Below are 14,567 nucleotides of genomic sequence, written 5' to 3' on the forward strand. Positions count from 1 at the left end.
ATTACTCGATTACCGAAGCACGGGATGGAGTTAGTCTTTAATAAAGATGTTCCAATTATGAATTAATTCTCTAATATTTTATTTGTTCAACATAAGTCTAAGTCTCAAAATTTGATGATATTTATTCAACAAATTCAAATTTCATTGCGATTGATTTACAAAGCTGTGACAATAAAAAATGAAAATAACTTTAATAATGTTGATTATAGCATAGCAACAAAAGAAATTATGATGGTATATCACACAATTCTATTCAGTGAATATTTGTGTATCCCCTGTAAAAAGGATAGGAGAAGGGGATAGGTGTACAATATAGCTCTCCCTTGAAAAGTGAAAGTGCGCATGTAATAGAGAGAGAGAGAGAGAGAGAGGTTAGGGGGCACCCTTCCTCCCTCCAGGATCTACGCCACTAATTTGGTGATCAAATTCTTGACCTCTTAGAAAAGAATGATATTTTTTTCGAAACAATTTTCCAACGGATCTCCTCCCATTTAGAGATAAGTAAACTTTTCACTGTAATTTAATCCATTTGCTACGAAAGTCTCGTATTCCCAATATGGTTGACGGGTACCACTCAGTTCCAGTAGGTAATGGGATAATATTTAGTTCGGTTTACTTCCACTTGGTTTCCACATTAGAAAAGCAACTGATGGGAACTTGTATACAAATGCAAAATAGAACATAATATCAAATGAAGCAACACAATTGAATTATGAGGCTGAGTAAGCAAAGAAAAGCACTGAAATGTTTGTATTAATGTTTCAGATAAGGGTGTATCTTTAAGATACACAATGCCCACAAAATCTGATGACACTTTGTTTGGGTGTTTGGGGTTTTCCCCAAAGAAACCGCTCAGTTTGGGGCGCTTAAAGGAGAAATTAAAGGAATAGTGGAACGAAATATATCTATTCTTGCATTTGTTAAATGGATATGCGTAGAAATTGATATGTAATTATAAGCCTTCACTACATTCGCTGAAATGAAGTTCGTAAAATATTACTCAATCAGACTTTATGAAAGGCAAATGGCCATGTTTGCTGCTGCAGATTGCATTGACTGTGATCATTAGAGCATGGCATCACCACAGTAGAGAGTAATTATATCATTGAAAAGATGAAATTCTTATTCATTCATTTCATGGGATCCTTTGTGTATGCTACGGGAATTGATCTATTGGCAAGTTTAGACCGGGCGCTGTGTGTCTGGAGTACACACACACTAAGGACAAGCTATAATACTTGGAGTATCAGTATGGGGTATGTTTGGAGTATGCCGTATTAGAAAGGTTATAATCTTTGAGAAGCTTTGCATTTGTAGATGTAACAAGAAAGTTGTTCTTTGACCAGTCAAAGCTCTTCCTGTTTGTCTGTGTAGGAGGAATCATGGAGTTGAAATATTTTTTCGTGACTGCGGCATACATTCTGACTACCTGTGATCTGGTGCTGAGTGCTAATACGATTATAAGTAAGTAGCCATGTAAACTTCATAGCAATTACTTTTGAGTACATTTAGTGGTAATATTCATTAACCCGTCAAACGAAATAATTCACACTTTCTGTACGAATAATCATATCGTGAAATTGTAGAGAGTTGTATATGATGGGATCAGGCGCGTACGCAGGGGAGGGGGGGGGGTTGGGGGTTTAACACCCCTTTAACATTTTTAATGTGTGTGTTTTGGACGAAAATAATTGGTAATTGGTGACCCAAAAGAGCAGACCTTACCCCCCCCCCCCAATGCCGATCGGCCAAATTTTCAAATTTTGGGACACACACAGAAAAAAAGTACTCTTACCCCCCCCCCCCCGCTTATTTAGCAACCGGCTGAGTCGATACGAAAATTTCGGCCCGATTTAAAAATGTTAACCCCCCCCCCCCTTGAAAAAATCCTGCGTACGCTATGGATGGGATGTATTAATAAGATAAGAATGCGCCTCTGTTAAATTCAACAATGTTTTCCAGTGACTAATCATGTTGATGTGAAGTCATAACATGGAACACTGTGAAAGTTTATTGCAATTATGAAGTGCATGAAGCTTTTCTTCATTGGATTCCTTATTCTGAGAAATATGCGAAGTACGTGAAACAAGAATGACGCAAAATATTCATATTCGTTGAGGTAATTTTACGTCTCACTTTTTAAAAGTCATTTGTGGAATAAAAATAAAAAAACATATTCTATGCCGGCCCTGCATTTTAGCTGTAATACAAATCGTAAATTGTCATTTCGTCCAATTACATTTCGTCTAATCAATATTGCATCTTACGATATTTTGTCCTTTCCCAGTTCATGTACTCCGTATGTAGTCTAAAGACCATCCGCCTAATCATAGTTTTGTCCAGTTTAATACCATCCCGTCAATCTCTATTCGGGTTATACACAGTTGGTCATTCCCTACAGTTTTAATTTCTACCCCATCTACCATACAATTTTGTAAGTAAATTGCCAGACCAAGGTTTGTCTTTTCACTAGTCTTTCCTGTTTCATTCATTGTTTTGGTTGAATGTATGCATTTTTTCAAATAAAGAGTACTTGCATGGGAACTTTTTTTGCTTTATTTAGTCCCTTTTTTTTCGTGCATTCCTACAAGTACTACAAATTTGGAATATTTTTGAAAATACAAAAACAATGGAACTTCGAACATGAGACAATGACATACTATCGCAAATCTTTCGCTTCACAACCACATTGTTCATTCATATCAGAAGAAAAAAATCCCCAAAATTGGATTTTTCAGCCATTTGACATTGTATCAATCTCTCTCGCTCCTTTCTCCCTCTCTCTCTCTCTCTCTCTCTCTCCCCCCTTCTCCCCATATCTCTGTTTCTCTTTCACTCTCTTAAACATTAACAGATGTAACACTGGTGGATGGAGAGACACCAAACGAAGGACGTGTAGAATACTTCAGATCAGAAGATTCTACCTGGGCTTCAGCTTGTGGAGATGGGCTCGCTTCTGCGGAAGCACCAGTTGTGTGCAGACAGCTCGGATACCCGGGAGCCAATAACTTTTTAGCTCAGTGGCCTTATGGAGATGGAACTACTGTTGCACAGGATCGATTGGACTGTGATGGAAGTAAGGAAGTTTTGTATACAATGATAACCCATGTCCTTTCTATTCAATCATATGAAATTAAACACATTCGTACAGACTTGGTAAAGTAAAATACATGTAGTACCAAGTCTATCATAAAATAATCAAATTAATATATTTCTTCTTCTGTGTCGTTGTAAAATACAGATGAAGAGAATCTTGCCGATTGCTCACTGGTATCCACAACATTCTGCACTAACAAAGGAGGAGTAATTTGTTACGGTATTAAGACATTTTTTAGTTATTTATTATCTTGCGAATGGTCGCACATAGTTGCAATAGCAATTTGGCGAAAAGTTTATCCATTCATTGTTGAGAGGGTCTGGAAGTCGTTTCTATTATCTTCTCTTCATGTTCAAATCTATCAATTCCCCTCTCTTCCTTGATCCTGTATTACTCTTGTTCAGTGTGTGGTAGGCGTAATGCTGGCTTATTTCCAAACATATCATATTTTAATCATCTTATTTTACATAACAAATTGTCGAAATGAACAAGAGTACGTGTTGGGGGATCTTATAATGAAAAAAATGAATCACGCTGTGTAGCGAATCTGTAGATACACCACCATGTTTCTAATTGTATGCACTGATACTGGATGATATGTGTTATACATGTTATTACCAATGTAATTACGCAGTGTGTGAGAAGGCTGATTAATTTAAAAGCATATCGTATTGTAATTATACTTTAATCTTAATTTTGGATACCATATTGTCGAAATAAACAAAGATACGTGTTGGCAAGATCGCAGAAAGAGTTAATGACGGTAGTTTTTTTGTTTTTAGCATTCAGATTAATTTGAATACTCTTTGCACGAAATTTACGCTATTATTTAACATTTGAATGACACAGTTGGTTGCACGGATAGTGAATTTGAAAGCAGATTCAACGCTGCGAGTGCGATTTGCGCGAGCGAATTCAAATGCTCGGAGTATAAACTTGAATGACAAATGTGTGAAATTGAGCTCAAAAACATATGGTAGGATATTCCTAATACTCAAAGGTAAAGAAAACTGCAGTACGCTTGTCACAAATGGCTTACATGAGTAACAATAGCTTTAATATCCTAGTATCAATGGATACATTTTATTTTTCATTTCAGAGAGTGGATACACAGGATGTTATCCTTACCCTGCATCAGCCATGTCATCGCTTGGAGATTTTCAAACTCTTTGTGAAAATGGACTTCAGGACTCGACTATACCTAATTGCGTAAGCTTGTGCCATGACAGCAATGGTATCTACACCTATGCTGGTTTGTACAAAGGAAACATGTGCTTATGTGGGAAGGCATCAACAACCATCGATCAATCTACAAAGGAAGCTGATAGATTATGCTCCTCTCCGTGTACTGGAAGAACCATTGAAACATGTGGAGGAGCCAATCATATTGCACTGTTCAATAGTAAGTCAATATGATATTTATTTTGTTGCCAATAAAAGAAAAATTAATTGATAGTTGAGATCTTATCATTTGCATATCATTTCAGCACCAGGTTCAGTGTTTCAACTGATAAAGAAATATTCTGAAAGAAACATCAATTGAGCTTCAGTATTAATTGCAGTTTGAATTCATCATGATGTTGTAAGGTTTAATAATTGTAAGACTTCTAAATCCGACTAGACTCTTAAGCCCCACAGAAGGCAAACGAAAGTAAAACTAATTTGACAGTATTTTGGGGCAGCTACTAAATTCAGCGGATATTCTAAATCATGTTATAGTTTACCAATTTCCCTAATCGAATATATATCGAAATAGTTTCTCATGTGCATTTTCCTTTCCCCGCGTCTACATCATTACAGTCACATTGTATCTACAAAATACCAAACGGACTGCCAGTCCTCCAGGATGTGCCGAACCGACCCCAACTCAAACCGGAGGTGAGTCTGATCATTACTAAGTTCCCAGTCAATCGTATCAACCATTCACTTAATGTTCATCTAATTTTACTTCATTCAAAACATGCGCAATGATCTTTTTTGACACGTGAAAATAGTCTCATGATGGCAAGCATAGGTCTTTGCATTCATGACGTTGATTTTACTATGTCAACTTTAAAGATTAGTAATGTCGATATCTTCTTTCAGCTAGGATTAACCATTTACAATCATTTTACCCTCCTTTTTTTGTCATTCTCTTTCTTTCATTTAATTTTTAAAAAAAATTGTTGCACGACCTAAAAATAGATCTGTAATAAAAGGAAATATTATAGTATTAATGACTGCTTTGAGAGAACGCCTCGGGCAATAGCACAATTGTAACCTTCCCTTGAGCGTATAAAAACAACTATTTCTCGAATATTAAAGCAGTCATTAATACTTTTATATGCCGAAAAAAGTGTCAACATATGACACCACCTTAGCCTTTCTCTAGTTTATCTGCACGTTTTTTTTAATGAATGTATCTTTGAGAGTTTGTTCTAGTCTGACTCTAAGCAAGATATTTTTAAAATTTGGGGGTGGGCCCCTGTGGGAAATATGGAGAAAAACCTGCTCTTTTATATGACACCTCACTTATTGAGTATCACCTTCAGGATCACGAGCAATATTGGTTTGAATCTCATTTTGGTAATTAAAACATCGACCAATTTAGCATGAGTGCGCACTGCACTTGGACTGCATAGATCTAGAGATGTGTGCAATCTCTATGGGAAGGTTTTAGCACACAATATTTTTATGGAGAATTTCACGTTCCCTTTTGGTGTTCTTTAGAATTAATAAAGTCTTGCATTTGATCATCATCAAGAAGTTGAAATCTTGGGAGAGTTTCTTCAGCCATTTTTGCCTTGTTTGGAATTCAGTACGATCGAGATTGCCGTACGGTCGTCTGCGCTGCGCTCTGTATTAAAAAAAATGGTAAATTAAGCTAGCGACCAATTCTTCGCACACGTACATGTATGTATGGTATCCGCGATCGCTCAAACCAGTTTTTAAGCAAGACTGAACTATTCCCGGTAACTTGAGTTTTGCCCTCGAACTATTACATGGGCGTGGATTTTTTTTTCGTTTATTAACGGGAATGGCTAAAACCATGACTGCAATTTCGACCAATCAGATGGCTGGATTTCTGGTATATAAAACATGATAATGTTTGTTTATGACAATATTATAACTACTTGTTGGCGTATTATTCTTGTTATTACTAGTACACTATTATTAGTTCATTATCTTCAGGACTGTACAATAAACCCATGAATCAGAAGAGAACGATTGCAATTGAAGCTATCGCATATTATTTCAAGGACCGTGTCTAATCCATATCCAGTCTTTCGGTTAATAATATACCTAATACGAATGAGAATAGACCCCATTGCTAATTAAAAAAAATGATTAATAAGAATTACATGTAATAAACAAAGATGAAATTACAGCCCAAGTTCGCAACTACTTTCGAATGATCAACTTAGAGCAATATCAATAGTGTTTTCCATCACCTTTAGAAATTCATAACATTGATCTATTGTGAAATACGAACATTATTTATATAGAATATATAACAGAATATTGAAATTGCCCTTGAATTGATTTTCGATAGAAGTTGCAATCACGTTTCTTGTTAAGAAGATAGTAGTAAGCTTTACGTATTTTGTTGTTATACTAGGTGATATTACTACGACTGAGAGCATCCAGTCATCATCATCAACACCACCACCAGCAACACCACCACCACCACCACCAACGTCATCAACAGCACCACCACCATCATCACATCCACCATCATCCCCATCATCTCCGTCACCAACATCTCCATCAGTGCCTTCAACCGATCGCACAATGATGGAAGGTAAGTCATTCATGATATCTTGATAAGGTAACATCGTGTGGGGAATTCACAATTGTGGTCTAAATAATAGATAACCTGAGTCGAAATATATTAGACAAAAATTAGAACACACATATTTTGTTTACCTTTGTTTTTATAGAACAAGGGCATTGCTTTTTACAGCATTTTGGGGGATGTTTTTACTATTTTGCTTTTTGGCCTTTTTGGCCGCCCATAGTAAATTACATGTGGTTAAGACCAAGGTAAGGTTAACGATTCTTTTGTGAATGGAGGCCATTTATTATAAAGAAATGAGAATACACGATGTAAACAAGTATGATATTACATTAATTTGAAGACAATATTTTTTGGGTGATTGTTGATGACATATCACTTGTTGGGAAAGTTCAAGTTATTTGGTCAAATGCTGTCCCATACGTTAACAAGAATAATGAAAAAATAAACAAGATTTAGCATCAGGAGTGTCAAATGTAGAGGTAACTGTCACCTTGGGTTTGTCCATGAAAAGGCTTTGGTTCGGAAGTGCATATTCTAAGACGATCATAGAGGCTGTCTTAAATTCAATTTAAATAGCCTTGTTCATAATTTTTTGGAATGTTTAATTTCAATAAAATATTACCTAATCCGAACGTAATATCTACAGGCAATTCTACATGCTATTGATATTGATCTCGAGTTTATTATTTGAAAGTCGTTATGATCTTTTTTCTTGTATTATGACGCTTGCGTGTGATATCTACAACAGCTCCGACAAGGACAGAAGGAATGCTATCTGGGGGAAATGTCCAAACTGACCTGACTAGTCCAGGTAATTTATACTCAGGGTGTCGTGTAGAGGTGTCGTGGTCTAGTGTGTACGACAACGGACTGTGTATCACACGGTCCGTGGTTCGAGTCCCAGTAGTAGTAACGGTAGTAGTAGTAGTAGTAGTAGTAGCAGCAGTAGTAGTAGTAGTAGTCGTAGTGGTAGTAGTAGTAGTAACGGTAGTATTAGTAGTAGTAGTAGTAGTAGTAGTAGTAGTAGTAGTAGTAGAAGTAGTAGTAACGGTAATATTAGTAGTAGTACTACTGTAGTAGTAGTAGTAGAAACGATAGTATTAGTAGTAGTAGTAGTAGTAGTAGTAGTAGTAGTAGTAGTAGTAACGGTACTATTAGTAGTAGTAGTAGTAGTAGTAGTATTAGTAGTAGTATTATCAGTACTAGCAGTTGCAGTAGTAGTAGTAGTAGTACTAGTAGTAGTAGTAGTAGTAGTAGTAGTAGTAGTAGTATTAGTAGTAGTAGTATTAGTACTAGTAGTTGCAGTAGTAGTAGTAGTAGTAGTAGTAACGGTAGTATTAGTAGTAGTACTACTGTAGTAGTAGTAGTAGTAGTAGTAGTAGTAGTAGTAGTAGTAGTAACGGTAGTATTAGAAGAAGTACTACTGTAGTAGTACTACTACTACTGTAGTAGTAGTAGTAGTAGTAGTAGAAACGGTAGTATTAGTAGTAGTAGTAGTAGTAGTAGTAGTAGTAGTAGTAGTAGTAGTAGTAGTAGTAACGGTAGTATTAGTAGTAGTAGTAGTACTACTACTACTACTACTACTACTACTACTAGTAGTAGTAGTGGTAGTAGTACTAGTAGTAGTCGTAGTAGTAGTATTAGTAGTAGTAGTAGTAGTACTAGTAGTTGCAGTAGTAGTAGTAGTAGTAGTAGTAGTAGTAGTTGTAGTAGTAGTAGTATTAGTAGTAGTGTGATCAGTAGTGATGATGATATTATAAAAATTAGTGCTTTAAATTCTCTCATAGGCCTATGTGAAATGTGACTAGAAAACATATTTTCATCTACTTCTTGGCTGCAGACATATAAATAGATTTTGTTTTTAATTTCTCAGTGATGACCTCGGACGTGACACCAACGCCACGGACTCCTACAAGAACAACGGAGACGGGAGTTCAAGGCAATCTAGGTAAATTATGAAGAAGACAAACAAATTGGTTGTAGTATATATTTCGTATCACTGTATTGAGAATTTATTAAATATGTCGGGGTGAACCATAATGAGTTTTACATCGTATATTTGACATCCACCAATATATCAACTACATTTATTTAAAGAACACGTAATTGTAAATGTGATTAAGATGTTACAGGGAACGATGAACAATGGGCACGTGATATGTGAATGCATAATTGTAGCTGCAAACCCCTAAAATTATGTGTAAACGAATATTTGTGGTTTAAATTATTTATTCCATGTTTTCAGGCTTGTATATCGGTGCTGGAGCCGGTGGTGGTATCCTGCTTTTCATCGTCATCATCCTCCTGGTCGTTTTCATTATACGACGTCGGTAAGAAAGTGACGAAGATTATATATAAAATGATCAGTAGGTACATTGTGGTATATTGGTTAAGGGTTATGTTGTGGTATCATGGTTCATTGACTTGACTCTCAAACCAAGGGTTGCCGGTTCGAATGACAGTCCGGCAATATCGTAATTTGGCAAGACAATCGGCCACATTCCCAACCCTCAACCCATGTGTCAATGTGTACCTGTCAATAGACCAGTTCACGATGAGTCCCAAACGACCCTGAATATCCACCGATCTTCAAAACATGAAGAGGTCCCACTTTGTACATTTCGAAATAATCACAAATAGCCTTAGTTTCCCCATTTCAAAGAATAATAATGATAATAAAATAGCCTTTGTTTTCCCTTTTCAAAGAATGATAATGATAATAATAATAGCCATTTGTGTAGCGCCTTGTACATCTAGAAATTCTATTCCGAGACGCACTAATTATTATGATCTTTATCCGCTCATGCTCTGACTGCAACTATGAACTGCTTATTGCTATAGCACTCAGGGAGAACAGCCCTGATGATGGCGATAAAAAGCTTATTACAACACGATCACTTTAATTTAATTACCATATTTAATGTATAAAACATATATAATGTTCGGATTATACATGTTTAATACGTGTTTGTAATACTCGCATATTTTAGTAGGAGATGGAGATGGCATTGGTTGATTTTCGAAAGTCGTTACAATCGTGTTTGACTCTTAAAAACGAAAGGTTCTGGGTTCGATCTTTATCCGGTGGTTACAACCTTAGACTACTAATTTTTATATCCATTTTTGAAATGATTACCTTGCATTGCTGGGAATAAAGATTTTATTTCAGGACCCTCGGGAACGAGCATTATCGGTACTGATACAGCTACCCTGGATAGATAAAACCACAATAATAGATAAAGTCATTATTATGTCTTTTATTATTTCTTCGAAAAGGACGATATATTGTTTTTCTTCGTAGAAATCATATTGCGTTTACTCTATTTCAAAACAACTTTATGATCCTCGAACTAATTCAATTGTTGAAACCTTAATATATCTTTGTAAACAAAAAAAATCTTTAAAAATGTCAATTACTTTTAAGTTTTCTATCGTATGGTATTAATATAGTTTTGGTGGATTCAAAATTGAATGTAGGCCTATATGCGGTGGCAGTTTAAAATAAGTGGGGAATTCTTCTATATCTACACCGACGCTGGGTTTACGCTTTTGTTCCTAATCGGTTCAAACAGAGGAAGTTAGTCCGACGTTTTGAATTTTCCATATTGTTAAATATGATTTTGACCCTGTGTCGGTTTCAAGTGAATTAGTAGTCTTTACATTACCTATAATATATTTACTAATGACTTCTGTTTTCCCTTCAAATTACATGAAGGCGATCAAAGGACAAAGGCTCTACAAGCGATCACAACGTATTGGAACTGCGATTAAGACCTGAAGGGTCCGATCTGGGCGATTTTCCACCCCTACCGTTCTCACCAAATAACTACTCTCTGGAAAATGGGCATACCAATATGGCCGCCGATGACCTCACCACAGGAACAGGTGTGGAAGACAGTGACTACGCTATGATAGCCGAGACGGACATGAATCCGGTGAAGAGTGCGAGAAACGGTTCTACCTACGAGGATGTTCCACAACTGGAGAGCACTGCAGGGAGTCGCAGACCCCCACAGCCTTCGCCAAGGAAATCAACCAAAGACACGCAATTCGCCATGCATCCCGTACATGAGCTGTACACCACACCTGACGAAAGCCAGCTGAGTAATGGACATCGTGACTCTATCCCTGAGTACGCGGTTTCTCAGAAATTCCGCAAGGAACCCATTAGTCAAGCAGTTCCTCAAGCACCGCCTTCTGCTTTAGGCCCTGAAGACATAAATGGCCTCTACACCATGCCCGATAAGTCAAGGAACATGACTAAAGCAAAGAAAGTGTTGGATAGTGACATGGGCAGACCTGCAGATATTGACAATGCTTTGTATATCTGTCGTGGAGAAGATGACCTTCAGGAAGGCGAGACACCAAACGAGTATGCTACTGACAAGGATGGCATGGGTGGTGAAGACGAAAGTGATGGTGACACAGGGATGGTTGAAAATGATATGTATGAAACCTCCCACGGACCTACTGGTGGTGACACAGGGATGGTTAAAAATGATCTGTATGAAACCTCCTACAGACCCACTTGAAACTTTAAAACTGAATGACTTTAAAAATACGAAAGACAACTTCGCTCAGTTCCAGGCGTTATAGTTTTCCATGTAATTATTTGGGATAATTGTCCTGGATGTGTAGTCCTTAATGTTCATGTTTACCACATTTGTCCGGGAGGGCGGGGGGAGGAGGCGAAATATTTGTCCGAGGAGGTAGTCGTTAGTCGTTTTGGGATATACAGAGACCTCTGGATATGGTATGAATAATGTTCTGACACTTGGCAAATTTGACGTGACCTTCTATTTTTATGTTGATATTTTGAATTTCATATGACAATATAGGTCTATACAATTGACAATCATCTTATTTATTCAGATTAGAGTTGGTATTGATGTGAATTAACGGGCGCATAGGCTGGAGCAAATTGAATAATCAGAATTATATAACTATGAATTTACTTTGTTTGACAGCAAATTTATCCGTTTCTTATTTGTATTCATAACTGATGGTTAGGAGCCAGAGCATATAACACCGAGTTCCTTTAGGAAATATATTTATTCAGATGGTCATATCTCAGCCAATACTTAACATATGCAATTGGTTTTCGACATTTGGACATTTTTTTTTACGCTCTTTTGGAAAATAAAGAAAAAAATGAGAAATTCTAAAAAATAGATTAGTGTGACGTCACAGCTTCGGTACTCTATAAACCACACTTCTTTAGCTGGAATCAAGTTCGTAAAATATTACTCAATCAGACTTCATGGAAGGTCAAATGCAATGTTTGCTGCTGCAGATTGCATTGCCTTTGGTGGCACAACCACTGCAGAGAATTGTCATAATTATTGAAAAGATGAAATTCTCATTCATTCACTTCGTGGGATATTTGACGTTAATTAATTTATTCTGACGTGTTTCTTGGCAAGTTTTGACCGTACGCTGTGTGTTTTATTTGGAGTACACAATGAGGATAATTTATAATATTTTACAGTTTTAGTTTGCGGTATGTTTAGAGTATATGCGGTATCGCAAAAGGTATGATATTTGAGAAGCTTTGCATCCGTAAATGTAACAGTAAAGTTGTTATTTGACAAGTCCAAGCTATTCCTTTCCAAATATAAAGAGGGAATCATGGATTGGAAAAACTTGTGATCGCGTGCTGGGTGCAATTTGGATTAGAAGTAAGTTATGATTTGGTATCTCAACTAAGATTTCTCGAGACCTTCATAATCATTGTTCGTGTCTTTTGTTGTTTATCTTGATGAAAAAACAATTTCCATGGTACAGAAATTCACCAATAAATTCACCAATGAACAATAAGAAGTGTCAAAAAGTATGAAAATGAGGGAGGGGAGCTATCAGGTTTGTGTCTATCCCCCTAAAACAAGCTGTTGGGTTTCAACGTTTAACATTTTTTATAGTAAAAACGAATCTTCTCAAAGTATGGAATGAGATTTTTTGTATTATTAGTTGAGACAAAAGTTGGTAAGCGATTTATATTTTCAGATATATTATTGCAAAGGAGTGAATAAAAAGGGGGGATTTCTTCACTTCATTTTAATTCAAATTTATTGGTCATGCATCAAAATAAAATTAAGCGCTAATAAAAAGCCAGAATCATTATTACTATTGGATAATATGGAGTAATAAGTCATTGTAATCTTTGAAAAATTCATGTTATATGAACTTATAGTAATCTGAATACGTACATAAGGAAGTTCAATAGCGACAGCAGAGGTTTGGGAGCAGAAACTTGGGCCAAGTCTCTAGATTTGGTACGTTCATTTATTTATTTATTTCACTTCTTTATTCAGGATAGTCTGTTCAGTATACAAAAATAAAAACCTGGTCTTCCACAGAGCCCTGATTATAAAACAGCACATTAAAAAATTACATAAATTACAATTAGAACTGTACAATATCGGATTATTAAACATTTAACACAATGTATGCATGGTTTAGATAATAATAAAAATCAACTACAAAATAAGTTAAACAAAAACATGGAAATACATTAACTGGGTATAAGATTACACAAAAGAAAAGCAGTTCATTAATGATAAGTGTAGGCATTGTATGATAATGGAGTCAAGTAACATGACAAAAACTGAATAGATAATGATAAAATCAACTATGAAAAATAAATTAAACATTGTATGGTAATGGACTAAAGTAACATTTCAAAAACTGAATAGATAATGATAAAATCAACTATGAAAATAAATTAAACCAAAACATAGGAATACATTAACTAAATATAATATTGCACAAAAGAACAGCATTTTAGAATTAATGATAATTGTAAGCATTGTAAAATGGAGTCAAGTAACATGATAAAAATCAACTATGCAGAAGAACACCTTATCATGTGAGATTTTCTTTTAGAGCTCTCTTAAAGACTGCTAGGCTCTGTGCTTCTTTAAGTTCAAGTGGAAGATCATTCCAAATTTCACTCCCTGAATAAATGAATGACTTCCTGTAAAATTCTGTTTTACATTTTGGCAATCGCAACATTTTCTTATCTGAGTTGCGAGTTATTCGTTTTGAAACATCGTCGACGAGTATAAATCTGTCATGAACGATTCCGGGTGTTATTCTATTTACACATTTATACATTAAACAGCACATTGTTTTCCAGAACAATTTATCAAGAGTTGGCCAGCATAGTGACTGTAATACATCAAGGGACGGTATATCCCATGACTTATTTGATATTATATCCTGCATCAAAAATTTATTAGTTTTTGGTTGGTTGAGAGATCGTCACATGACCAGAAATATTCCAGCTATTTTAAGGTTGCTCTGAAAAAGTACTATATGAGAGTACTATTCGGGATTAGAAGTACTATATGAGAGTACTATTCGGGATTAGAGTTCTATTTGGGAGTTGATTTTTTTTGTTGAAAATTCAGCGAGCGTACAAGATTTCAAATGCCTGCAGTAGGCAACTCCCGCGGTGTCACGGCACTCAGGACGTAACAATTACGCTCGAGTCACAGTATCTACTGCATAACCTGTATAGCGCCAGCTTTCGGTCTTGAATTTGTGAAAGTTTTGTTGTTGTTATGATCGTCTGCAAAGATGGCGGCCTCCGCAAATCGGAGATTTGACAATGTCAGAGAAGAAGATCTGAATGATTTTATTTATTCTATGGACAGCGAAAACACAAAGAAACAAATTAAGTATGGAATGTCA

General features: G+C 36.0%; 1 protein-coding gene and 1 long non-coding RNA gene across 2 annotated transcripts; both read left to right on the forward strand.

The window, feature by feature from the left end:
• Positions 1–556: 556 nt before the first annotated feature.
• LOC115923366 (antigen WC1.1-like) lies at positions 557–4,995 on the forward strand. The gene is made up of 6 exons (XM_030983836.1): positions 557–587; positions 1,375–1,464; positions 2,855–3,076; positions 3,242–3,316; positions 4,197–4,499; positions 4,898–4,995. Exons 1-6 carry the CDS (start codon positions 557–559, stop codon positions 4,993–4,995), a joined length of 819 nt encoding a protein of 272 aa, XP_030839696.1.
• A 2,580-nt stretch (positions 4,996–7,575) lies between these two features.
• Positions 7,576–9,200, forward strand: LOC105438779. The gene is made up of 3 exons (XR_004063841.1): positions 7,576–7,686; positions 8,749–8,823; positions 9,121–9,200. It is a non-coding gene; the product is annotated as an uncharacterized LOC105438779 (long non-coding RNA).
• The last annotated feature ends 5,367 nt before the right edge of the window (positions 9,201–14,567 follow it).

The sequence above is a fragment of the Strongylocentrotus purpuratus genome, unplaced genomic scaffold, assembly GCF_000002235.5.
Source record: "Strongylocentrotus purpuratus isolate Spur 01 unplaced genomic scaffold, Spur_5.0 spur5_scaffold_13, whole genome shotgun sequence".
In the NCBI taxonomy this organism is placed as follows: domain Eukaryota; kingdom Metazoa; phylum Echinodermata; class Echinoidea; order Camarodonta; family Strongylocentrotidae; genus Strongylocentrotus; species Strongylocentrotus purpuratus.